The sequence below is a fragment of the Varanus komodoensis genome, unplaced genomic scaffold (genome assembly GCF_004798865.1).
Source record: "Varanus komodoensis strain SLA01 unplaced genomic scaffold, ASM479886v1 scaffold12, whole genome shotgun sequence".
In the NCBI taxonomy this organism is placed as follows: Eukaryota; Metazoa; Chordata; class Lepidosauria; order Squamata; family Varanidae; genus Varanus; species Varanus komodoensis.
The window spans coordinates 6,164,969-6,189,517 of NW_025335349.1; the positions used below are offsets into that span (position 1 = coordinate 6,164,969).

Below are 24,549 nucleotides of genomic sequence, written 5' to 3' on the forward strand. Positions count from 1 at the left end.
TATCTTGATTTGATAAGTATTTTTCCTAACTTTGGCAATCATAGATGGTGCAATGAAATTTTATGGTTTTACTCCTTGGAATTGGATCCCTTTTGGAGCAAATCTGTTTATCAAAATCAATTTCAATTCAGAGGTCCTGTCGAGTTTCATAAAGGGAACAGGCTAGACCGAAGCTTCCCTTGCGCATAATTCCACTCCAGGTGCACTTTGACTGGTGCAGCAGAGGCGGAAGTGATTTTCATGAGTTCCTCCCGCCCACTTCACCCCCACCGTCTGAAACAGAATAGAAGTTCCTGCTGGGGGCTGCAGGTAGGTGCGGGCATTGGCAAAATTGCCTCCCACACCTCCTTCAGTGGGATCCTCCTTTGGGGCAGAAACAGAAGGAGGGCTTTTGCTCATGGAAGGGCACGCCTGGTCCCATCCCAATATTTGTTATATTTTGTTCAGATCATCAGTCAGAGTTAAATTGAGAGAAATAATGCCAGTCTTCCTTTGCTTTTTATTTGTGGGACATGTGCTGATGTACATATGAACAGAGAATGAGATATTTACTGCTGAAGAACCCTAAAGAAAGTCTAAACTAGTTCACCTTGGTTTATCTGTATTTATCTCTTGATAATATTATAGATTTTTGGTGTCAAGAGATGTAAGAAAAGTGCTTAGAGGTAACTTTTTGTGTGTGTTATTGATTTGTTTTATAAATACTTTGTTAGAAAATGTGCTTTTCTATCTTTCTATAAAAGCTGCAGTTCTTTCCCATTTACATTCAAAGATCATTTGGGGTGAAAATCATCCCCGGGCAGAAGGCTGGTGAAAGCCTTCCTATATATCGAATGGCGCTTAAGCAGTGTGTAGCTTTTGTGCAGCGGCACAAGGGTTGAACTAGGCTGAACATTAATGCTCATAAATTTGCTGCACATATGGGCACCTTGCCCAGTTATTTGCCCACTGAAAGATAAGACCCCTCTCTGCAGGGTGTGGTGAAGAAGCTGCAGACAGGAACTGCTGCCAGCAGACATGCCTAAGCATGTCAGCTTCCTGCTTTTGGCCTTCAGTGAACATTTCACGAGCCCTCCTCTAAATTGAGGGAGAGGAAAGGAGCACTTCTGGAATGGCCTTCTCTTTTGGCAAGTAGCCAGGTACACTCAAAACCTTCAGTTAGAGCAGAGACTGAATGGGTCTTTGCTTGCACAGGAGTCACAGCCTGGAGTCACAGCGTGTAGTCCTAATTTGGGGGGTCTCCGTGGAGGGGAGTGATCCAGTCTACATCTGGAGTTTATGCACGTATGCTCAAATTCATGCTCGGATTCAGTGCATGTGAACAGATACCCTCCGTTTTCCTGGTTACCACTAGACCACACGCGCAGGAGCTTGCAGACATGTTCCTCTGTGCTCCTCTGTGCAAACATGGTTTTTGAATGTGTGGAAGTCCCAGCCCCAGTGGATTCCCTTTACACTTTCATGATCCATACTCAAATGTAGATCAGAACAGGGCATATGATAAATCAAGGGAACAAATAGATATTCATAGGCTGGGGGCAGAAGGGTTTTTTTTAATGATTTCCAGAGAGTGATATGGCAGCTCCAGGTTTCCCAAGAAGGATATTATTTATTATTGCATTAATATCCAAACGTGCTTGCTAGATTTCCAAGACTTTTAGCAGCAAGCCCCTTACCCCACACAGTGAGAGCTCCTGCAAGGTAGGACTCCAATCAGCTGGGTTCAGAAAAAGCAGCAGAATCCCCCTCAAAAAGACTGGACCAACCATCCAACCAACCAACCAACCAAGTGGCGAGCTTTTATAGATTACAGACTTATAGCACTGCAGCACATGCATACAGCATTCTACGTAATTAAAAGATATGGTTACAAGAGTGATATTGTTTACACAGGTGCTAAAGAGATAACAAAGTAGGGCGAACTGGCAAGGAGGCATCTCTGTGTGAACATCAGAGCACAGGCTCATTAATGCCTCTTTCTCACAAAAGCAATGCCTGATGAGGACCGTTCAAGGGCAGTGCGCATGGTCCTTGTGCCATCTCAACAACAGGAAAGGGAAGCGCCTTACTTTCTTGAAAGCAGACTTTCATGTCAGAGCAATGCTAATTATGCTCCACTGTGGTAATGTAGCAACAAGGCTTTAATGCCAAGCGAAGCAAGTGGTTTAAAGGGCTAGAGACCCAGGCCTAACCTTTTGGCATTCTGGCCTGTTACAATAGGAAAGTTGCTAGGGTTCCTCATTTGGAAGGTGGGATGGAGGAGAAATGTATTTCTGTGCATTTTTCTGGACAGGTTCTTGGTTCCAGAAACTGTGCCTAAGCTGAATAGCTTTTGAGGAAGAACAAATGGAAATCATGCAATCTGCCTGGCAGGAAAAGCTGTGAATAAAGCAACTTCATAGGAGGCATTGTGCAATCTCTGAATTTTGTGTGCACTCCAGATGGTGTCCTCTTCCATTGGTAACCTTCCAGGGTTTTCCAGCTGCTTCCTCTGCCCTTTTATTTCTACAGAAAGCCAGTCAGAGAGAAAGAAGGGATGGCTACACAACATCTTTTTGCTGGTAGCACCAAGAACCATCCATCTGGAAGCATCAGCAGTATAAGGGGGAAGCACATGCAACTTTTGGAAGTTCCTTTTAAACTTCCTTCAGCCTCAGATACAAGGCGCAAAGTGTTCACAGGGAGTTCTGTATTTGCAGACAGGTTCCCGAGATCTTCTGACAGCAGTTTCCTTGCTCAGCAAGCTACAGAGCACCAACAGCAGTGGTCAGGCACTGGCCCACTGGCTCAAAGTATACCTCTCGGCCTCTGAGCCATGGAGTGGTGTAGGATCAGGTGGTCTGACGGAGGGAGATGCTCAGCAGGGCAAACAGCAACAGCACAATAGTCTAACTTTGTAAAAATGGCACGGCGGTGTCTGCAGGGTCCCATGGCTGCTGCGCAGTGGCTGATGGTGCAAGCTATGTCGAACGGCAGAGGCAGGGAGCTCGATGCAGCAGCTACTGGGGAACACAAGCAGGGGAGGGGTTTCCACAAGCAGCTGGTGGCTGCTGTATGAACAGAATACCCTTGGTCCAGTCCAGCAGGGCTCTTCTTATGTTCATCCCCATGTTCGTTTATTGGTTGGGAGTGTCCACTAAGGTAGCGTTGCCTTAATTCTGCACCAGGCACAGCGTCGCTCCATTTTGCCCATAATTGGACAAACTATGTCATTTAGAAAATCCAACACTGTTGCTTTGATTATTTACTGTTTACCAATCTGTATTTGAAGGCAGGCTGTTAAGAAAACAGCTTGGGTCTTAGAAGTGAGAGCAGCTGAAAGGAAAATTGAGTAGGCAAAACTATGGAGACCTGGAGATGTGTTTCCACTGCTGTCTTCTTTGTGCCTCTGTAGGTGTATATAGTAGGGTGTAATCCCATGCATGTTTAGGCAAAAGGGGGGGGGCTACAAATCGTAATGCTTTTTTCCTGTCTAAATGTGTGTAGGATTGCATTATTAGGGTGGATGTGTTGCTGTTGCTGTCCAGTGTCTGGACAAGCATCCAAGCCTCGCACTGTCCACTTTCCATGTCAAAAGTCAGCCAGTGCTTTGCAAACTAAGCATGTTGATCATGTTTCATATGCGGGTATATGTATAATCTGTATATGCAGATCTGTATTATGCACATTTTTCAATGAAAATTAAAATACAATGAACGATTTTTAGAAGTTTATCTTGTAAAAATAAATTGTAGTTCTATATCATAATTGCTTTGATGTTTCATACATAAGTGTGGGTTTTTTACTGGAATGTCAATGGAGGTTGTTCACCTTGCCTGTTTTTAAACCTCTAAATAGTATCGGGGAATGCAATTCACTTATCAGGGAATAAGAGCCATCAAATTTGGCATAATTTCTGAGGATACATATATCGGATTGCCCTACAAATTACTGAGAATTGTAGGGTAAAGACATAACATTTGCAAAGATCACTTGAAATTTGAACCATTTGGCTTATTAACATTCCCCCCCGTCCCCCCAGATGCAGCTTCTTGAGGTAAAGCTTCAGAAAGGAAGGGCAGGGTGGTGTTTTTATGCAGACTTTTACCATTCCAGCAAATCAGTTGAGAGTTACTTATTTTTTAATTGTTACTTGCCAAAATGTTTAAGATACTTTAGAAATGATTATGAGATTTATAAGAATGTTGGGATACTAATGCTAATTACAGTGGTGTTTGCTGTGTATTAGGCCAGAATATTTGACACACACCAAATTATTACTTCATTGGCTTCAAGACATGGAACGTCTCTTGAAAACAGTCCAGTGGCAAGGTCATCCACAAGGCCATAACTGGATGCCACACATTCTGACATATGGTTGTTTTCATCTTTTGCATAAATTATCAGTGGCAAGCTAATGAGAACATTTTTCTCTATTATTTAGGCAAGTGTTTCCAAATGGGCTCCCAGAGGACTACTCCTTAACAGCCACATTCCGTGTCAGAAGAAACAGCAAAAAAGAACGGTGGTATTTATTGCAAATATTAGATCAGCACAATTTGCCACAGGTTAGAACAAGTTCTGTTTTTCCTATTTAGTTTGGTTGTATTCACTCATTTCCCCCCTGAAGTGGGGTGATAGATGCAGCCTCAAGATACTTTCCATCTGGATTTAAGTTTTACCAAAGCTGATTTTGCTGTGTTGAAATAACTGTGGCCATTATCCAATTCACAGCTAAATAAAGACTAAGTTCTGCAATATAGCACTGGAGTGGTCGGTGTGTTAACTGCCAGGACTGATGTGAAGCTGAAACATGACTTGGAGTAATCTTCAAGATTCTTGGAGTAATACTGAGAAAGGGATGTAACAAAGGAAAAGTGGATCTCTAAGAATGCAATTGAATGTGTCTGTCTGTGAGCACTATAGTGCCAAGATTTGCAAAACCTGCACAGCTGAAACATAGTATGCTTACCAAGGCGAGATGCTCCTCAGCTTATTTGTTACTTAAAATGTGCTGCTTAATTTTTATTTATTTAAGGACTGATAGGTTAGAAGCCTACAGCACCATCTTCAACCCTTAGGTGACAAATCACCATGACCAGATCTTATCTTTGCTGTCAAGACAGCTTAACACCCGTGAGGTTTCGCCTGAAGGGTGCAGCTGTGCACCTGCCTATTCTCCAGTGATGTGGAGCGGCTTCTTCCCTGGTGACAAAGAATGGTCACACCCCTCCCTCAGTGGGCTTTGGAAATGCATGATAGCTCGAGCCATAGCTAGGGTTGCCAACCAGGATTAGCATCACTCAGGTGCAGCTTAATCAGGCTGACTCCATTCAGTGACTGTATGTGTTTAGAAATTATACATCATAGAATTTCATGAGTGGATATCAAAGGGTGGAAGCCAGAGAGCCTCTTGCACAAGCAGGAGAAGTAGCACCAGTCACCCCAAACCACAGCCCGTGCAATTCGGAGAGACCCTTGATCCTCCTCATTCATCTTTGCGATGGTGGTGCAAAGTGGGAAGGGGAGGGAAGAATGCCCCACTGTCAGAGAATTGCACCAGAGCTTCTGTGGACCCTAATCAATATGTACTGAAGATGTGTGCTTTGGTTCTGTTCTTTGCAAAACTGCATTTCATTTATTCTGAGGTTATTTCTAAGTCTTCTAAGACTGGTTTTTATATTATCTTACAGGTTTACATTGCAGTTGATGGTTCAAAAAAAGTAGTAGAGTATGTTGCACAATCCACCCAAGGGAACTTCTTGCACTACACCTTTAAAAGCCGTGGAATCCATCCTGTCTTTGATCGGCAATGGCATAAACTTGGCATCAGCGTACAATCAAATATAATTTCTCTGTATGTGGACTGCAGCTTAATTGAGCAAAGGCAGACTGATGAAAAAGCTACTACTGACTTTCAAGGAAAGATTCTTATTGCTACCCATTACTTAGATGGCAAGCCTATAGATGTAAGTGGTTTTGTCTATGTAAGCATATTCCAGTAATACAGAAATTGTGGGTTGGATCCAAACCTCAGAGGAACAGATTTTTTTTCAGAAGGCATTCTGTAGAGGAAATGAATGTGGAAGTAGGAACAATTTCCCCTTCTGTCTGCAGCTCCCTGAACACTCAAAAAAGTTGCTTTGCTGGGTTGGGGATCCTCCAGAACAGCATGGGAGGTGGTGGTGGGGGGACTGCAAGGGGAATCTGCAAGTCCAGTAAGAACTTTCACTGGATCAGAGTCCCTTCTAAAAATGAAACGTGCTAGATGGGCAAGTTAGATGGAGATGTTTGGATTCAATCAAATGTGTTCAAAGGGTGTTTTTGTTTGAAAACCATTATGTTATATCATGACACTGTTTGCTTAGAAATAAGAAAAGTGTGTATCTTTTCTTAAAAAATCATTTGTGCTGTTGCACTTAATATCTCATATCCCCATTTTTGTAGAGCATCTGTGTTTACATGAGATACAACAAACCCGTCATGGGTTGCTACTATAGCAGATGATCATATTAGACAAACCTGCATCAATACCTACAGCTTGCTTGAGGGCAGCAAGCCACGCTGATTACCTCTGCGTTGTTCTAGGGGTTGTGCTCACCCTGATCTGTCATGTCATCTGAATCTGAGCAGGGGCCCACATTGCGGGCCCACATATTGCCAGCCACCCCAAAAGTACCCAAGAGTCATTTTGGGGCAGCCAACAGTGTCTTCCCCCACTTCCTGCCATGAGCTGTTTCAGGCTCATGGTGGCTTTTAACCTCTTTTCCCCTTCAGATAGTGGAAGCCTGTTGCGAAGGCCACCTTCACAAATAAAATAGTATGCAAGTTAGAATGCAGCACACAGATGCAACCCTCTATGCATCTGCTGGCAAGAGGACTCATGTAGTTCGGTGGAACTTACTCCCAGGCTAGTGTGTAGAGGACTGTGTCTTAAACAGAATTTTTTATTTCTATAAATAGAAATAAAAAGAGGGGCTCCCCGCAAAAGCAAACACATATTGTTAAATATTATGAATTTTTATCCCCCTCTCCCTGCAAATAAAGGCTTAGGTCCATTGTCTTCTATGGTTGATGCAAAAAAATGGAACTGTTCTCAATTTTTTGATTTACCTTGGTTTTAGGATATTATGGAGTTAAGTCCTTTGTATGCAATGTCTTGCAGTGGGATGTGTTTTAAACATCAAAAGTCAGCAAGCTTTGCACATATAGTAAGAGATTTTAAAGTTCAGCTGAAGTTCAGGAGAACATAGAGAGAATCTCAGGAAACACAAACTTGGTTTGCAGAAAAACATGAAGCTACCCTATTGATTGGTTAGAGCTAGAACGAGGGGAAGTTAATGTTAAAAGGGAAAATTCAGCGGGGGAGAGACAAGAGAGAGAAAGAGAAGGCAAAAGATTCAGAGTAGCTAGAAATGGAGAGCTGATTGAGAGCTGGACCTATGATAGTAACAAGTAAATTGAACAAGGAACCTAGATGAAATATGAACAACATCTAGTTAAGATAGAAGGATTTGTTTACTCCTGGTTGTTGTGTTGCCTAGTTGCTTGTATTGCGTGTGTGGTTGTGTTTGGATTTTAAAACAGTTACCTATTGATGTTCTTCTTCAGACATTAAACCTTGTAATGTGAAATTTTGTTGAGGGTGTGTGTGTCCACACTCTTCTCCATGTCTAACAGCCAACTCATCCCTGTACTTAGTTCATTTATTTATTAGATCGATTTTCTACCAACTTGGCCCAAGGGTCCTCTAAGCAGATTACAAACAGCTAAAACATCACCTAACAGTAACAATAAAGAAGCAGATTAAAATACAAAAGCAAAGTCAATAAAAACAACACAATACACCACAGAAGGCAAATAGTTTTAAATCGTCAAGATAAAATCAATGATTAAAATGCCTAGAGAATAAGGCTGTTTTCGTCTGGTGCTGAAAAGACTGTAACAACGGCAACAGGTGAACTGCTTTCAGGAGGCTGTTCCACAGCTGGGGTGCAACTACTAAAAAGGCCCTTCTTCTATCAACCGTCTTCCTCACCTCCTTGGAGGATGGCTCTTTCGGAAGGGCTTCCAAAACAGGGGCTGGGCAGGTACGGGCAGTTCTTCAGGTCCCCTGGTCCCAAGTTGTTCTTGTTATGTGTCCTCCAGTTGTCTCCACCTTATGGTGACCCTATGAATGAAAGCTCTCCAACACGTCCTATCCATGGCAACCTTGTTCGGTTCTTGTAAATGCCAGGCTGTGGCTTCTTCAATCCATCTCATACTTGGCCTTCCTTCATTTCTTATGCCTCCTACTCTACATGCATGATTGTCTTCTCCAAGAGTTTTGCCTTCTCATGATGCATTAGCCTTGGCTTTGTCATGTTTGCTGGATGAAAAACTCTGGCTTGATTTGATCAAGGACCCACCCGTTCATCCTTCTGTCAGTCCAGGGTATTTGCAAAGCTCTCCTCCAGCACCATGTTTCAAATGCATCAGTTTTCTTCCTGTTAGCTTTCCTTACTTTCCAGCTTTCACGTCCACACATAGTGATCAGGAATACAATAGTGTGAATCATCTTGGCTTTGGTCTCCATGAAACTCCCTTACATCTGATGATCCTTCCTAGTTCCTTCATTGCTGCCCTTCCAAGTCTCCGTTTTCTTCCATTTTATTTTTTTTTTACTATTCAGTTTGAATTGATGACTGCACCAAGGTATGTAAAATTTTCCACAGTTGTTGCTTCATTGTTAACAGTAAAGTTCTCTAATTCTTCTGTAGTCATGATTTGTTTTCAGCTGAAGTCCTACTTTTGCACTTCGTTCTTTCAGTTTCATCAAGAATCATTTCAGTTCATTGCTGCTGTCTGCCAGTAATTTGGAAGCAGCTGCAGATCTTAAATTATTGGTTTTCTTCCACCAATTTGCATTCTTTCTCCTAATTCTAATCCAGCTTTCTTTATGATATATTCCCTGTACAGACTGAACAGGTGAGGAGATAAAATACACCTTTGTCTGGTGCCTTTGCTTATGGGAAACTATTCTGTTTCTCCAGATGCTGTCCTAATAGGGGCATCTTGTCCAGGTTCTCCATCAGGATGTTCAAATGCTGAGGCACACCCTTTTCTTTCAGGACCATGAAGCTTTGCTATCATCCATAAAGCATAGACTGATTCTCTTCTGAAATTGTTTAGTGCGAGTCAGTAGCCAACTTATATGTATAATCTTCCTTTCCAAAATCCAGCTTGAATGTCAGGCATTACTTATTTTATTTAAGGTGTTGCAAGTCTTCATTGCAGCAGCTTGGACATCACTTTGCTTAATGGGAAATTAATGCAGTAGTCCTATACTTGCTGCACTCTTTCTTGGGGATTGGAATAGAGAATGTTTCCCGTTTCTAGGCTATTGGATTTTTTACCATATTTGTTGGTATATTCTTGTTAGGATTTGGACAGAATCAGTCTCAGCAGCTTAGAACAGTTCTGTCGATATCCTATCTACTCTGGGTGCTTTGTTCCTTCCAAGTATTTTTAGATCAGCTTTCACTTCAATTTCTAATGTTGCAGGCTGTTCCTCAAAGGATGGCTCTTTGAAGGAATCTGTCATCCCTTTATCTCTTCTGTATAGTTCTTCCATATACTGTTTTCACCTTCTTTTTATTTGTTCCTGAACTGATAGTATGTGCCCCTGTTAGTCCTCCAGCATTCCTAATCTAGGTTTGGATTTCCCTTTGATTTCCTTGAGCTTCTGGAAGTGGTCCCTCGTTTTGCACTGGTCATTGCAATAGTTCTTGTTTCAGTGTGATAGTCACTGAAAAGCTGCATTCAGGTTTCTGATGCTATTTCTGTCACCTTTCGTTTCTCGCCTGTACTTAGCAACTGTGAGTGCTTCTTCTGTCATCCATCTAGGCTTTTTGTTTCATTTTGCTGCAGGAATTGTTTTTTGGCATTCTTCCCTGCTAAAGTCTCTGGTTTTAGTCCACCGTTCTCCTGGCTCATGATCACTTAAGTTGAGTCTGGCCTTCTGGAGATGTTGCTCTCAGTTCTTTATGTGGACTTTAAATTCCACAGGGATATTCTTTAAGTTGGATTTTGGCACTATGCTTCTGAGTCTTTTTCAGATTTACTCTGATTTTTGATCTTAGGAGTTCATGGTCACTACTACAATTGCTCCAGGAATTGTTTTGCCAGCGAGAGTAGAGTTTCTCTATCTCTTGCTTCCAAATACATAATGTACTTGATTTTGGTATGGGCCATCTAGTGATGTCCATGTACTACTGCTGCCCAGTAGCTGCCCTCCAGAGGTTTCTCCGCCCCCATCACCATTAGTGATATCCAGGGCTTTTTTTGTCATAGAACGCACCGGAACGGCATTCCGGCACCTTTTTTTCAATGGATTTTACAAAGTGATTTTGAACCGCAGCAGATCAGCAGCAAACATCATTAACATAGGCTGCTACTGTGTCTGCTATCTGATAGTGAGAGATAGCTGCTTGGGATTGGTGTGTGTGCTTACTGCCAGGTCAATGTGAGTTCCAGTTCCGGCACCTTTTTTTTTTTACAAAAAAAAGCACTGGTGATATCTATTTTCTCCTGCTGATGTGACTGCTCCTCCTGAAGAGGGTGGATGCATCTTAGTCTGGAGTCTCCCATCTGACCATTCAGTCTGGAGTGACCCTGCTAGGAGGCCAGCCTAGTGAGATAGTCCGGTCTTCTGGAAATGTTGCTCTCAGTTTCTCTGACATTCTCAACCCCCCTCACCACATTAAGGTGAGCATCCAAGAAGAGGCCTGCTATACTACCTAAAGTACATAATTGAGATCTAGAGAGTTTTCAAGCTAGTCTGATGGAGCCAGCCAGAGATATAAAGATTTCCAACTAATGGCAACAAAAAAGATCACAGGAAAGAACCAAACTCACTTCTACTCATGAAACAGGGCATTCCTGAGAAAAAAATATGAACTTTTGACATTTATACTTTCTTAATTTCTGTCTCCTTGCCTCAACCCTATTAGGGCACCATCCTATGGAGGCTCACGCTCATCCTTTGTCTCCTTGATCCTTTGGCTCTGCAGTTTTGCTCAACGGCCATTTCCAGCCTGTAGCTGAAGTGGGAGAGAAGGAGGCTGAAGCAGCGTCCACTGCAGTCCCTTCCCTTCCCTTCCCTTCCCTTCCCTTCCCTTCCCTTCCCTTCCCTTGCCCACCTCTCCAGGGTTGCTTTCCCCACCTTGGAGAGCAGCTAGTATCCAAAACAACTACAAGAAGGTGACAGGGATGGAACTCTGGTGCTCAGATCCAGGGTCAGAGGGCAGTCTCCAACTTTGGATAGAGGCTGAAGGGTCACTCCCTCCATAAAGCTTGTTTTGAAGTGATTGCTTTGACTCCAGTAGTTTCTAGAGTTAAGAAATATTCCCATTCAATATGCCCATTCAAACATGGTGCCGTGTATCTTCTCATGTATACAAGTCATGCGTTTACAAAGAATATATATTCAGCAAGGTATGTTTAGGCTGAATACCTGGCATACTTACACAGGAACAAGTGCTGTTGAACTCAAGAGTACTTCTGAGCAGACATACACAGGATCATACAATTATACTGCAGGTGCATTTCATTTGAGGTGTTCACTCTACTATTGTGCATAGGTGTGAATATTACCACATCATCATTATTCTTTATAAAGTCCTAACTGCTGTACACAGATTAAAAGCCAGAATGACCCCGTCTGTTGTTATATAGGTTCATATATGTGACACAACAGGGGAAAGAAGTAGGAAAATAAGAGGAACACATTTAATATGTAGAACACAATCAGCCTATTTATTCTAAAAGTTATTTGCTCAATTGATGTGGGAGATGCAAAAACTGCTGTTAATATTATGAGATTGTCCTGAAAGTAAGGGATCAGAGGTCCATGTTCTCCACAATATGATAGCGAGTAAGCAGAGAGCTACAGCTTGTGTAAGGATTTTTTTGGTAGTTTCTCTTTCACAACACACAGAGACTCATTGAATGATATGTGTAGTCCTATCTGCCATAGTTCCTCCCCATTGACTGAGGTTTCACTGAGGGAGGGGAAATATAGCTACCTTACACTCCTGTACAGACAAATCTTCCCAAAATTACTCCTTTCTTTTATTCTCCAATAACTGCCTTCCCATTCTCAACCAAGGCTTCTGGCTACTGTCACATTCCCTTTATTCCTTCAGCCTGTTTCCTTTGTCCACACCACCACTGACTCCATTCCATCTGGTTTCTTTCTTGAGAGACTATAAATGTCTCACAAACTAATTAGCATCTATAGGCTCTCTTCTGCAGCATGCAAACGGCTGCACAATACGCAGCGTGTGTGTGTGTGTGTGTGTGTGTGTGTGTGTGTGTGCGTGCGTGTGCATGAGAGGAGGCTTTGAAGCAGAGGTTCCCTCCTCCCCCAGGAGGATAAAAACAATTCAAACATACTGCAATATTATTTCCAGTGAACTGTCCCCTTTCTACAAAAGTCTCTGCCTCTCGCTATGCAGATGATTCAGTGTAAAGACCCAGCAAATGCCTTTTCATGTGTTATGATTAGGGTGGAATTGAATATTTTTCTGTTCAGCTTTCAAAGCTAAAAATAATGCATTTGTGGATGAAAAAATCCTCCCAAGACCTTAATAAAAACGCTGGCTCTTGTTCAGCTCCTGTTTGTTGCCTGCATCAGCACTCCCCACTCCCTTTTTCTAGTTACATTTTTCGTCCTTGTTCTGGTCAGCCTCGTGGGTGATCACAGTCAATGCTAGTTCAAAGAGTGCCATCACAGTGCTAGCCAATCAGATTTGGCTATGAGACTTAAAGCAAATTAAAATCAATTTAGCATGAAATTCTTGCTTCCTGGACCTGTGGCATGGGCAGTTTGGCCAACTGCAGATCACCCAAATTCTCTATCTTGCTGGAGACGGGCTGCTGCTTGGGCCACTTGTGCAATACTCTGATGTCAGTGGGTCTGATGGGTGAACTTGAGTGTTGTGCTCGGAGGTCCCTGTTCATATGTTAGCACTGACTCTGCAATCGTGGGTTATTGTAAGAATTACCAAAATAATGCATAGGATGTTCTGTGAGCAGTTAAGGAAAAATGTGTACATGCTAAAGACTTGTTGTGCTGCATTGCAGTTAGTGATGCAAGCTCGCTCAGGCTCAGAAGGGCGAGAGCTGTTGCCCAGTTCCCTGCACAGGGCCACTTCCATCCCAGCAAAGAGCGCTGGTGCGGGCCAGGCCTGGTTCCATTAGTGCAGGTGTGCTCAGTTGCGCCCTAAGTATTTTAATTGGTTTTTACTCCAATTTTTAATCTTAGTAACAGGGCCAATAGTATGTATTTCTATAAAGTCTATTCAGTTCAAGTGCCATGCCTACAGAGATATATTTTGTGTCCTTAAAATATTTCCTTAAAATGATGTCCAGAGAGTTGACCCAAGGAATGCTCCACGTGGTAATATCCACCATAGCAGTTAATCCAAATGCTTCTCAGAATGGTTTAAATAAGGGCTATCTATGGCTGCAAATGTGCTTTGCATTATCAGATTAGAATCTGTGGGGTTGCTCCAATATTTGATATAATATATTCAAATATAGTATTTTCAAATGTCAGACTACAATGTGCTTTAAAACTGTACAGCCACAATTCAAAACAGAGCTATGCACACTGAAGCCCACTCATTCTGTGCAAGCAATTGAATTTTGTGTTGGGTTGTGGCCATGGTGGTTTAACATATACCAATATTGAATGCCTTAGTCAATTTGCAAGTATCTCTGTGTTTACTAAACAGATTGAACTTGGCCACATGATGTTATATTACAATCCCAGAATTGTGACGCAAGAGAAATGCTGTGAATTATCTGAGAATATGGTAAGTTATAAAAATAAAAAGTACATGTAGTTTCCTTTTTCACAGTAAAAAAGGGAATATAAATAAATCCTATGGTGTCATTAAAATCTGTTCCTTAACATGAAGGTTTATATTAGATTATTTTGCATGCAGAAAAATAAGGAATGGAAATGAACTAACATAGGAGAAAAAATATCAACAAGAAAAAAATATTGCAAGGTTTGCTCTGATAAAGGAGCTTTTCACTGGCAACTGTTATAGATGCAAGTCCATATCAAGGTATCTATTTGGACCTTGTTAAACTTGAACAGTGCAACTGTTGGTGAAGATATGTGTGTCCACTATGGCCTTTATGATTAGCACTGCGCTTTGGCACCATTGAAAACGTGTGGCGTTAATGGCCATCTGGGCCGACTCATTAATGAAGAGCCTAAGCACCTCCCCCTTTCTTACTATTCTCTCTCTCTCTCTCTCTCTCTCTCTCTGTCTTTTCCCCTTTTTATCCACTTAATTGCTGTTAAGTAAGCAGAGAGATTTATTTGACCTACAAGGTAGTGTTATAAATCTTAAACAGAAACCTCTTTTAAAATGTAATTGAATAGAATGGCAAAACCACACATTTTGTTAGCATGTTGATCTTATTGTTTAATTTCATGTTTGAAATATGTATTATTATTTCTGCTGGACCAATCCATTTAAATGCGTACATGCAAACTACATCATGTCATGCAAACTACATCATAGCACACACAGGGAAAATGGAATTTGGAATAATAATGTGACTAAGAAGTGGGAGCCCATTGTAAGTAAAGCCCATTGAATTCAGTGGACTTACTTTTAGATAAGCGTGCATAACATTGCAGCTGTAGGATCAACAGAACATATCTTTCAGTATTTAAAATTCAAAATATACATATGCATAGATTTTAGCAGTTTGTATATATCTGGATGAATGAGGGAGGCAATGAGAGAGACAGAAGGAGAGAGAGAAGAGTGATGCTGATTTTCATATCCATGCATACAGCAATACTACAATATTTCTCAGTTTCCACCTCCTTTAAATAAAGGTGAAGAGACAAAGAGATTTCTGGCTAGAATCCTAACAGACTAGGGAGTAAGCCCAACTGAACACAATAAGGCTAACTTTAGTGTTGACATGCATTAGATTGTTTTGTGGCACCCTAATATTTTTAATAAGCAAATAACCAGCAATTTTGAATTCCGTTCACTTTTTTCATAACATTTGCATCCACAAAAAATTATTTCCATCCCTCTTAAAGTGTTGCCTTTAGAGCGTGTATGTGTGTGTGCACATTTGTGAGAAAGATCATTGTTGAAGATATATATTTAAAATTTCAGTGCCCTTTTGAAGAAAGCTTGAAAACTACTGCAGCATCACCATCAGCTGTTCATGTTGGTGAAATACATGCACTTCCAATAATGGACAAGAAACCAGAAGAAAAATGCTTCTGCACTGCAAGCAAGGTATGTTACTGCTTCATGTGAGCTTCAAGAATGTGTTACATTGTGTATCGCTCTGAATAACTTGGCTTTTCACTTTTATCTTTGCTCCCTTCATATCAGCAGAGATTTAATTTTGAGGAGAATTATGCTATTTTCTGCAGATTTAATTCTTTTAGTCATGCTAAAGGCAAAAAAGCAGGGGGCAGGCACTGGTTATTTGGGTCATAATTTCACTTATTTATTGCACTGCTTGTACCACCGAGTAGCTTAAGCTTTCTGTGCAGATCACAACATTTAAAACAATAAAATAAAAAGTGGTTAAAGTATAATTTAAAAAGAAACGGAATCTAACTGTAGTGCAATGATTTAAAATGCAATACCAGATTTAAAACAGAAACTGAAAAATTAAAATAATTATTAAATAATAATTGGGGAAATAGCAAGGTCTTCATTTGGTGCTGAAAAGAACACAGTGTCCATGCCAGGTGAGTCAGCCCACAAGCAGGATGCCACAGCGGAAAAGGCCCTCTTCTTAGCAGCTGCCTACCTCACTTCCTTTGGTTGGGACTCCCCAATCTTTGAGGATGATCTTGAGCTCCAGGCAGTGCATATTAGATGAGACGACCCTTCTGTTAACCTGGGCCTAAGCTGTTTTGGGCTTTGACTTTCAACACCCGCTTTGACTTCTCCACATTTTGTTAAGTCGCAACTTGGAACTGAAATAAATTTAATTAGATCACGGGACATTGGGCCCTCAAATCCAAATGCAAGGCACATTCCAAAAGAAAGTACAGTGGTGCCTCAGCTCATGAACGCCTTGGTTCACAACCAAATTGGGTCACAAACAAAAATTTCATGAAAATGTTGACTTGGGTCGCGAACTCCGCATTGGGTGGCAACCAAGTTCGTGGACATCTCCCCACCCCCCTCCCAAGTGGGGAGATGGCCACGATCGCAGTTGCATTTGTGCAGGAAAGACGGGCGCAATCTCGGCCATCTCCCCCACCCCTGGCAACCAGCACGATTGCGGCCATCTCCCCACCCCCGAGTGGGGAGATGGCCACAATTGCAGTTGCATTCATGCAGGGAAGACATAGAGGAGCTGACGACAGAAGAACTTGAACTCCAGAGTGAGCAGCAGAAGGCACTCGCTGAGGAGGATTCCACTGAGGAAGAGGAAGACAGGGAGGAGGTTAGCAGTCGTGTGATGCAATCCATTATGAAAAAATGGAATGAGTGCCAGAATTTCTTTGAGAAGCACCACCCCAACATAACTGTAATGAAGAGAGTGTTAAATCTGATGAGCGATAACGTGGTCTTTCATTTCCGGAGGGTTATGCAGCGCAGGAAAAAACAAGTGACTATAGACAGATTTTTCACCAAAATTGACCCTGCAGCTAAGAGACAAGGAAGAGAGGAAATCCCTGAAAGAGATCTCCCTGATGTCTTTACGGAGGGGGACTCTCCCTCAAAACAATAACCTCCCCACTCTACCTAGGTTAGTGTTCTCCACTGTACAGTACAGTACAGTACTTTGTTACTTTGTTGTTCTTTGTCACTTTGTTTCAAATTTTTCTGATTAAAAAAATAATAGTTACAGAACGGATTAACCTTATTTCCATTGAACCTTATGGGGAAATTTGACTTGACTCATGACCAAAAATTGGCTGACAACCACATTCAGAGGGGCCGGAATGGCTTCACCTTATTTACATTGAATCTTATGGGGAAATTTGACTTGGGTCACAACCAATTTGGGTCACAACCAGAGTCGTGGAACGAATTAAGTTTGTGAGCCAAGGTAGCACTGTAAACCAAATATGCTACCTTCTACATTCACCTAGGCAGGGTCATACACCCTGTGTTAGCTACTGTAGAGTTCCTTAATCTCCATTAACTGCAAGGTGTTTGATCTCCAATTAGTTAAGAGCCATCTAAAACTTTTATCAGGAGATAAAAGATGACTAGAGGTGTAATTTCACAGGAAGGGTTTTTAAATCTTTACATGTTGGAACATCACTTGGCCACTAGTACAGTAATAGTCTAGAAGTCTTTAATTGCTAATATTATTTATTTATTTTACATCTTTGGCCAGGATGTCTCCAATTATATTGTTTTTATATTGTTGTTATTTATTTATTGTTGTGAGCCACCCCGAGGCTTCGGCGAATGGGGTGACATAGAAGCTTTCTAAATAAATAAATAAATATTGATCGAATATCTCAAGGCAAAGGTATGTATGTATGGCAGGTATGTATTAACAAAAGTCACATCCACAGCCTCAGTGAAGCGAATTTTACCATAAAAACTCAGGCAGTAACGCGGTCAACTCCCTGACTTAGCATGGATGACACCGATAGTTAAAGGAGATTAGAGGAATCTACCAGAGAGAAAAATACTATAATAAAGGATAATTTCAACTACTTCAATTTGATTGGATAAGTGTCACTCCAAGGTATACTGCAGAGATGAAATTTCAACATGGTATGAATTATTGTTTCCGGGAATAGCTAGTTGAAGAGGCGGCTCAGTATGTGGCAGTACTTGCCTCATTCCTATGTAGAGCACAGGACTGGACTGCAGTGTAAAAATAGGTGGATAACAAAGGAAGAATTGTGTTCAGACACAATTCTGGAAGACGTGCCTCTGCGGCAGCCTTCAAGTTAGAAGGCAAATGAGATAAAGATGGGGACACCTGGCACACGTTCCGAGTCAAGTTTAGAATATGCTCCATTGACTGTTTTGCTGAACAGGATTGTCAGTTAAAACCATGTGATTTGTAAGTAAATCGTTTTGACAAACAGGATAGACATCAAGCTGTGGCAGATACCTTGTAGCTAGAGTATAGTGTTTTTCTTTATTCATCCTTTTTATGTAATATAGGAAGTATACTGTAGATTTCCTATGTTGTCACTGACTGTCTGAAATGCAAAAACATATGTATGAGGGATCTTCAAAAAGTTTCCACACTTGTAAAAACTCTATTAAGAATTTCACAAACAAATTATATCACTTTTCTACATAGTCACCTTCCCTTGCGATGCATTTTTCCCAGCGTCATGCCAACTTTTTAATGCCATCAGCAAAAAATGTATGTATATATATATATATATATATATATAAAATATAAAAGTGCAGAAACTTTTTGAAGATCCCTTGTATCAGCCAGTGAAAGAATCTTTAGGATTTTAAAGCAATTTTCCCAAGTTGCAGCTTCAAACCTCTTGAGTTTAGAACAATTCTAAAGACAAAGAGGATCAGAAAACTGTAAAGTTTCAAGCTCCACTGACAGCATACAGGCCACACACAAGTGCCATGCCTGTGTGTGTGTTTGCCCAAGAAATAAATAATTTTAATTTTTTAATTTTTTATTCATTAAAAGCTTTTCTATCCCAACCCCTACAGAACATCTCAGGACAGCTTACAATAAATAAATAGAACAAAACAAACCCCACAGCATCCGACCATTAATATACTCAAACCCCAGTTAAAATCATTTAAACATTAAAATAGCAGGGAAATACAAATAATAATATAGGCTCAGTTTGCTGCAGAAACCAAAGATCCAACAGCACATTAGTAAATATTAGAAAAGGAAATTAAAAATAATCTGGTCAATTTCCTTGTATGTTACTTAATGTACTTTGTCTAGTTTGATATGTGAAACTTACAAGCACATTGATAAGCAAGACTACACTGATCGGACAGCCATGCATGCGCCCTTGTGAAAGCCTGACAATAACAACAACAACAACGGTACAAATGTACTTGCACAGTCTTCTGGGGCCAAAAAACAATGTCAGGGAAGGTCATGGAACAATGACTGTCATTCTGAAGTGCCCCTTCAGCCTTGGCGGAGGGGCTGCCAAAGAGAACAGTAAGAATGAGCTTGTGGGGAGAAACAAAGCATGGGGAGCCCCACCAGCTAGGTAAATTTTGACTTAGAAGAAAACCCCACACCCCAAATGACTCACCTCCCAGGAACTGCATAGAGGTCTAAGTCTGGCTTCCCCCCACACACTTCATTTAGTGTGTGAAGAGAGCTTTTGTTGCATTGACAGCTGTTATACCAGAAGCCACTCTCCAGCTCCTGCACACCCAGTAATCTGTGTACCTGTGGAAAGACAAGAGTGGGAACAGTTGCGAGGTCTCTAATGTTAAACGGGCACTACTCCCTCCCCAGCAGCAGTGATGTGGGGATGAGTTACAGCTGAACAGGCCCGAAGGGAAAAGGACTGAATTGCAGTATACTGTCACCTCAAGGATAAGCATCTGGTTGTGCATTATTCTGAGGACACTACTGTGTTTGGGTGTGTAGGACATTGCTCACTGTATGTTTCCTCTGTTTTGAGTTCAAGACTGCAGATTATAACATTCCAGATTTATTTTAAACAGGGAGAAACAGGATCCCCGGGGGTCGCTGGTTTGCCAGGACAGAAAGGAGAAAAGGTAAGACACTGATTCCACGTCAAGGTTCTCTGGCAACATTCTCTCCATTTTGCTCTTTGGTTCTTCATTTGGGTTTTAGAGAAACTGGGGATTTTTCTCCCTCTAGCTTAGTCTAAATCTTTTTAAAAGCATATTCCTTAAACAGTTAAGGTGTTTGCCTTGGACATCATGTTTCAATCATTCTATAAACTTACAAAGCTCTAAATGTCCTGATACCCAGATATTGGAAGGGCCAATTTCTGCCACAATAACCTCTCTGTTTCTTGAGGGCATGGGAGAACGTATGTTGGGTGCCCCACCCTCGGAGGTCAGGTGGGTGGCTCTTTGTTGTGCCGCCCCAACTTTAGAATGCTCTTTCCAAACATAGTTTCTTGGCACTGCCTGTAATACCTTTAGGTTCTTGGTGAAAACTGATCTGGTTAGTAAAGATTTTGGTGACTTCTAATTTTCAGGGCTCATCCAGAAATCAAGTGCTTGATTTGAATTTATATATTGGTTTTTAGAATTTTCTTCTTTGGATGTGAAGTTAACTTTGAATGTGATGGAGAAGCAGGTTATTGTGTGTGTGTGTGTGTGTGTGTGTGTGTGTGTGTGTGTATGCATGTGTGCATGAATCCATCTATACAACATTTTTTCACTGTCCAACACACTTAATATTTCACATTCAGGCAGATTCCAGTTTCTGTTAGTCAGTTATATACCTATATACCTGTTAGTTAGTGATATACCTTTACCAGCTGAGCAATACCTATATTGCTCTCACTAACTGGCTAAAAAATAATCTGGCTGTGGTTGCGGCTCTTGTATTGTCTTTGCTATTAAGTGGGCCGTGCAATAGAATGCTGCACTGTAGAGTGCCCTGCATAGCATTTCTGCCAGCCATGCCTTCTTTCAAGGTATCCCATTCCAGTCCTCCACCCCTCTAGTGCTCCATTGTCTTCTCCCCAACAGACCGTATTCTGCGGCCATGAAGCATGCCGAGTCTTCACTGGGGCCCTTTAGGATTTTTCTGAAAGGTTTGTTTTCCCCGACTTCTGCCTTAGGGTTTCTTCTGTCCTGATATTTCCTGAACATGTTGATCAGTCCACCTTGTTTTTCAGTAGCCCCATTTAGGCTACATAGCCAGCGAGCATCCAAGTTTGCTTTTAGTATAAATGATTATGACAAGTGCTGTTTATTATTTATAAAGTGCCTAACTTTCATTAAACACAGTAAACAGATGAAGAACAAATCCACAAGGTTGCTGTTTAAAAGCATGACACAAAAGGGGTGGAGAAGGATGAAGAGATAAGAAACCTCCAGAAGGTTCCAGTACTTAAAGCTCTATAGAGTATTCTTATAGTGTCTAGAAGAGGAAAGCCAAATGAAAGCAGCATTTCATGTTTGGAAAAAAGGCAGAAGATGGATTACTAGTGGTATTCATTAGTGAAAGTATATCCAGTGTACATTTGAACTGGGTTACAATTTTGCGTATAAATTTAAAAGACAAAATGGGAGAGGTGTCTGGGTGCACTGAAATCTGTTATTTAGGCCTGACAGAGCAGACTTGGAGGCTGAAGATTCCGGTTGATTGTATTCCTGAAGTAATCAGGGGGTTAAAATTGATTTGGCTCAGATATTTTTCTGCATGGTAGCCATTTATGCAACACCAAAAAGGATACAGATATGCATATATAAACACACACTAGTGTACATTTCCCCATAATGGAGAAGGTTGTAGCCTGGGTGCCTCCTCAGTCGGCTGTTGAGGGGCAGCTTGCAAAGCCCTGCTCCTTTCCCTCCTTGTGGTTCCTTATCTTAACCAGACTTGGACTGGACAGTCCATTAAATAGAGGAACCTTTCAAATGAAGTCTCTCCTCTGTAAAGTAGGACATATGACTAGACACCCCTTCTTTGTGCTTCCTCCTGTCAGGAATTGGGTTGCCTCCTTCTTCCTCTCAAATATAGACAGTTCTTTGCTAAAAAGTTTTATTTCCCACATACAGTCAGCAAACTAATAGCCAGAACCTCTGCGCATGCACAGAGTAGTTCACCGAACCCACATGAGAAACTCTTTCTGAGAACCTTCCTTTTCAGTCACCCAGGGCTCCACTCCCCTGGACCTGCCCCTCTGGAGAAGGACTGCCCTCCTAGATCTACACTGGCCCTCTAGCAAGCTAGCCCTTCACTCCTGACGCCACCTCATGGGGTCAAAGATTGGACCAGGCTCCTGTAGCTCCCCTCCATGTCCCCTCCCGGCTCTTCCAGACCCTGTCTGTGCCAGAGTCTGCCTGAACACTTAGAGATGGAGGCCCCGAGATAAGCTCTCCCCGCTCCAGCTTTCTATGCCACAGACCTCATTTCTCGGACCTCACTGCCCTCATCTAAAGAGTCTGGCCCTGGAAGGCACACCAAGAATAACTGTCTCTTTCATTCCTAGCACCTCCCTCCTCTCCTTTCATTGTTGCCTCCTTTTTTCTACCTTTTATGTACATTTTAAAATCATAAAGGATGAACAGCTTCCTGTATAATGATTTGAAGGTCATCAAAGCAGCAGTAAGTTACTTTACCGTGTTCCTTCATTGACACTTGCCCTGGATGTGCGTTAAGGAGGAAATAACGGGCTTGTTTATATTTGTGTATCCTGGTACTTTCCTGTATGAAATATACCCTAGAGCTGTTTTTTGTTTGTAAGAGTTTGGTTCATTAACACCATTTTAATAAAAATAAGTCTTGAGAAAAAGATGACAGGGAGAGCTTGGAGCTGGATTTTGCATAACGCCTGTCCCCTCCACTGATCAGAATGCTTCTTTTGGCTATCAGAAGAACAAATGGTGCTGAGACATAGTTATCCACACGTAGTACACATTTTAAAATTCCTTTGACTCATCTTTCTTCATATTTTCCTCTCCTTTTTACATCCGGCTTGAGCTTTCTAAAATAGAAATGTGGAATCTTAAATTGGCTCAAAGTTGAAGGTGTAGTGCTGGGGGAAACAAATGGGCAGTTTCAATATATTGTTGTAGCTGCTGCTATTTAACACTAATAATTCATCTAAAATGTTCTAAGTGCTGTACATCAATTGAAAGATGGCAGTCCCTGCTCACAGGCTCACTTTCTAATAGACTTGGTAGAGAAGGAAAAGGCAATGAAAGGAAGAGGAAAGCAAGCATTAGGAGAAGCAGGGTGCCTTCTCTGGAAATTCCAGCTTTTCTGTGGCTTGGACAGCAGGGTTTTGCCAGTGAGCCTGTGTTAACCTAAGTGTTCACCTGGAGATGATTGACCCAGCTGAGTGTCAAGCACCTGGCTTTGCCTCAGCCCTGTCTGTCCTGCTAACTTCCTTATGGAGCTTCCTGGTCTTCGAGGCTTTTTGTGGTGACTCTTCCTATGCCTGCTTCCCATTTGGCCTTATTTGCTGTTCCTTGGAGCCCATTTTCAGCCCTGTATCTAGCCTGGTCCTGATCTTGCCCTAAAGCTGAAGATCAGCTTCCATCTGTCCTCTCTCTGGCTTTCATCAGTACGTACTGAGTAAAAGCTTTCTTGATTCTACTGACTTCAGACTAAGCATGCTGAGTAGATCCATAGTGACAGTGGGAAAGTGGCGTTCAGTGAAGACCCCCCACTGGAGGAAGATGGTGATTTTTCTTGCCTCTGGATGCAGAAGGGCTTGGTGAAAATTGCTGCTCTAACCCCTTCCTTCAACTGCATTAAAACTCCTCTGAGTGCAAACCTGTATCCAGTGCTTCAGAGGTGACTGGGGGTTATATGCCCTTCCCTGTTCTCGTTGGATAATACAATAATACAGACTCTTAGCTTCTGACTTGGTAACTTTAAAAGCAGTGTTGTTTTGCTCTTGTGTCTTGAAAGCATCTTTAATACTGTGAACACTTCTGCATTATCTATTAACCTGAAATTCACCATTAAGAGGAATAACACAGGTAGCCTTTAGTACAGTCAACTTCTAGCAAGAGGCTCATCTTTTTGCTCTATTCCCAGTTCATAATTTCTCAGTGCATACAAAGTAGCTATTAGGGATATCAAAAGCAAATGGATAATAGTTTGTACAATAATTAGCTCTTATCCTATTTCTGATATTCCCATATATGGCCCTTGTTTGTGTTAATTATTTCTCCTAATTTTGCTGGCATATTCAAGCTGTGTATCAGTTTTCATTAACATCCTCCTAGTCCTACTACTAAAGCTGGGAATGAAAGTCAGTTTTCTAGAACTGATTTCTTATGTATCTACTGTGTGTCAGTCTGAAACCTGAAAAAAAAGTTTTTTCTGTACTGCCCTTCGTGTATTGTTTTAACCAGTTTCTTATCTATCTATCTGCAGCACTGTCTTACAGGCCATGATTTCCAATTTAAGTTGTAATCTCTCATATGGTGCAGTATCAGATGCTTTGCTGAAATCCAAACAAACCAAACTGACTGCATTTCCCTTGTCCAGAAAACCAATTATCTTTTCCAGATTAGTTTGACATATTCTACCTTTCAAAAACCTGTGCTATGTCCCTTCTTGTTTGACCCTTTCTTCTGTCTTGTATCATTTGTTCCTCCAACATTTCCTTTGGGAGTTTAAGTTGCACTGATGTTAAAAAGTAAAACAAACCAAAAACACTCAGATAACACATGATATTGGTACTTTGATAAGAGAAACGCATTCTGAAAGAAGCCTGGTGATTTTGAATGGAGCATGGGTATATTGGAGGGATGTTTAGAAATGTAGTCATAGACCACAACCTTGGCTAGGCTTGCAACTGAATGTGGCATTAGAACGGAGAGCACCAACAGTAGCTGCAGGCAGAGAGTCCTCATTGTTTCTCTTATGTTGGGA

At 41.5% G+C, this 24,549-nt stretch overlaps 1 protein-coding gene across 1 annotated transcript in view; it reads left to right on the plus strand.

Annotated features, from left to right (window-relative positions):
• Positions 1-24,549, plus strand: part of COL19A1 (collagen type XIX alpha 1 chain) — a 213,541-nt gene that overhangs the window by 38,198 nt on the left and 150,794 nt on the right. Inside the window, exons 3-7 of the mRNA XM_044421897.1 lie at positions 4,424-4,547; positions 5,673-5,948; positions 13,758-13,838; positions 15,177-15,302; positions 19,677-19,730. Coding sequence (XP_044277832.1) covers positions 4,424-4,547; positions 5,673-5,948; positions 13,758-13,838; positions 15,177-15,302; positions 19,677-19,730 — 661 coding nt within the window. The remainder of the gene's footprint in view (positions 1-4,423; positions 4,548-5,672; positions 5,949-13,757; positions 13,839-15,176; positions 15,303-19,676; positions 19,731-24,549) is intronic.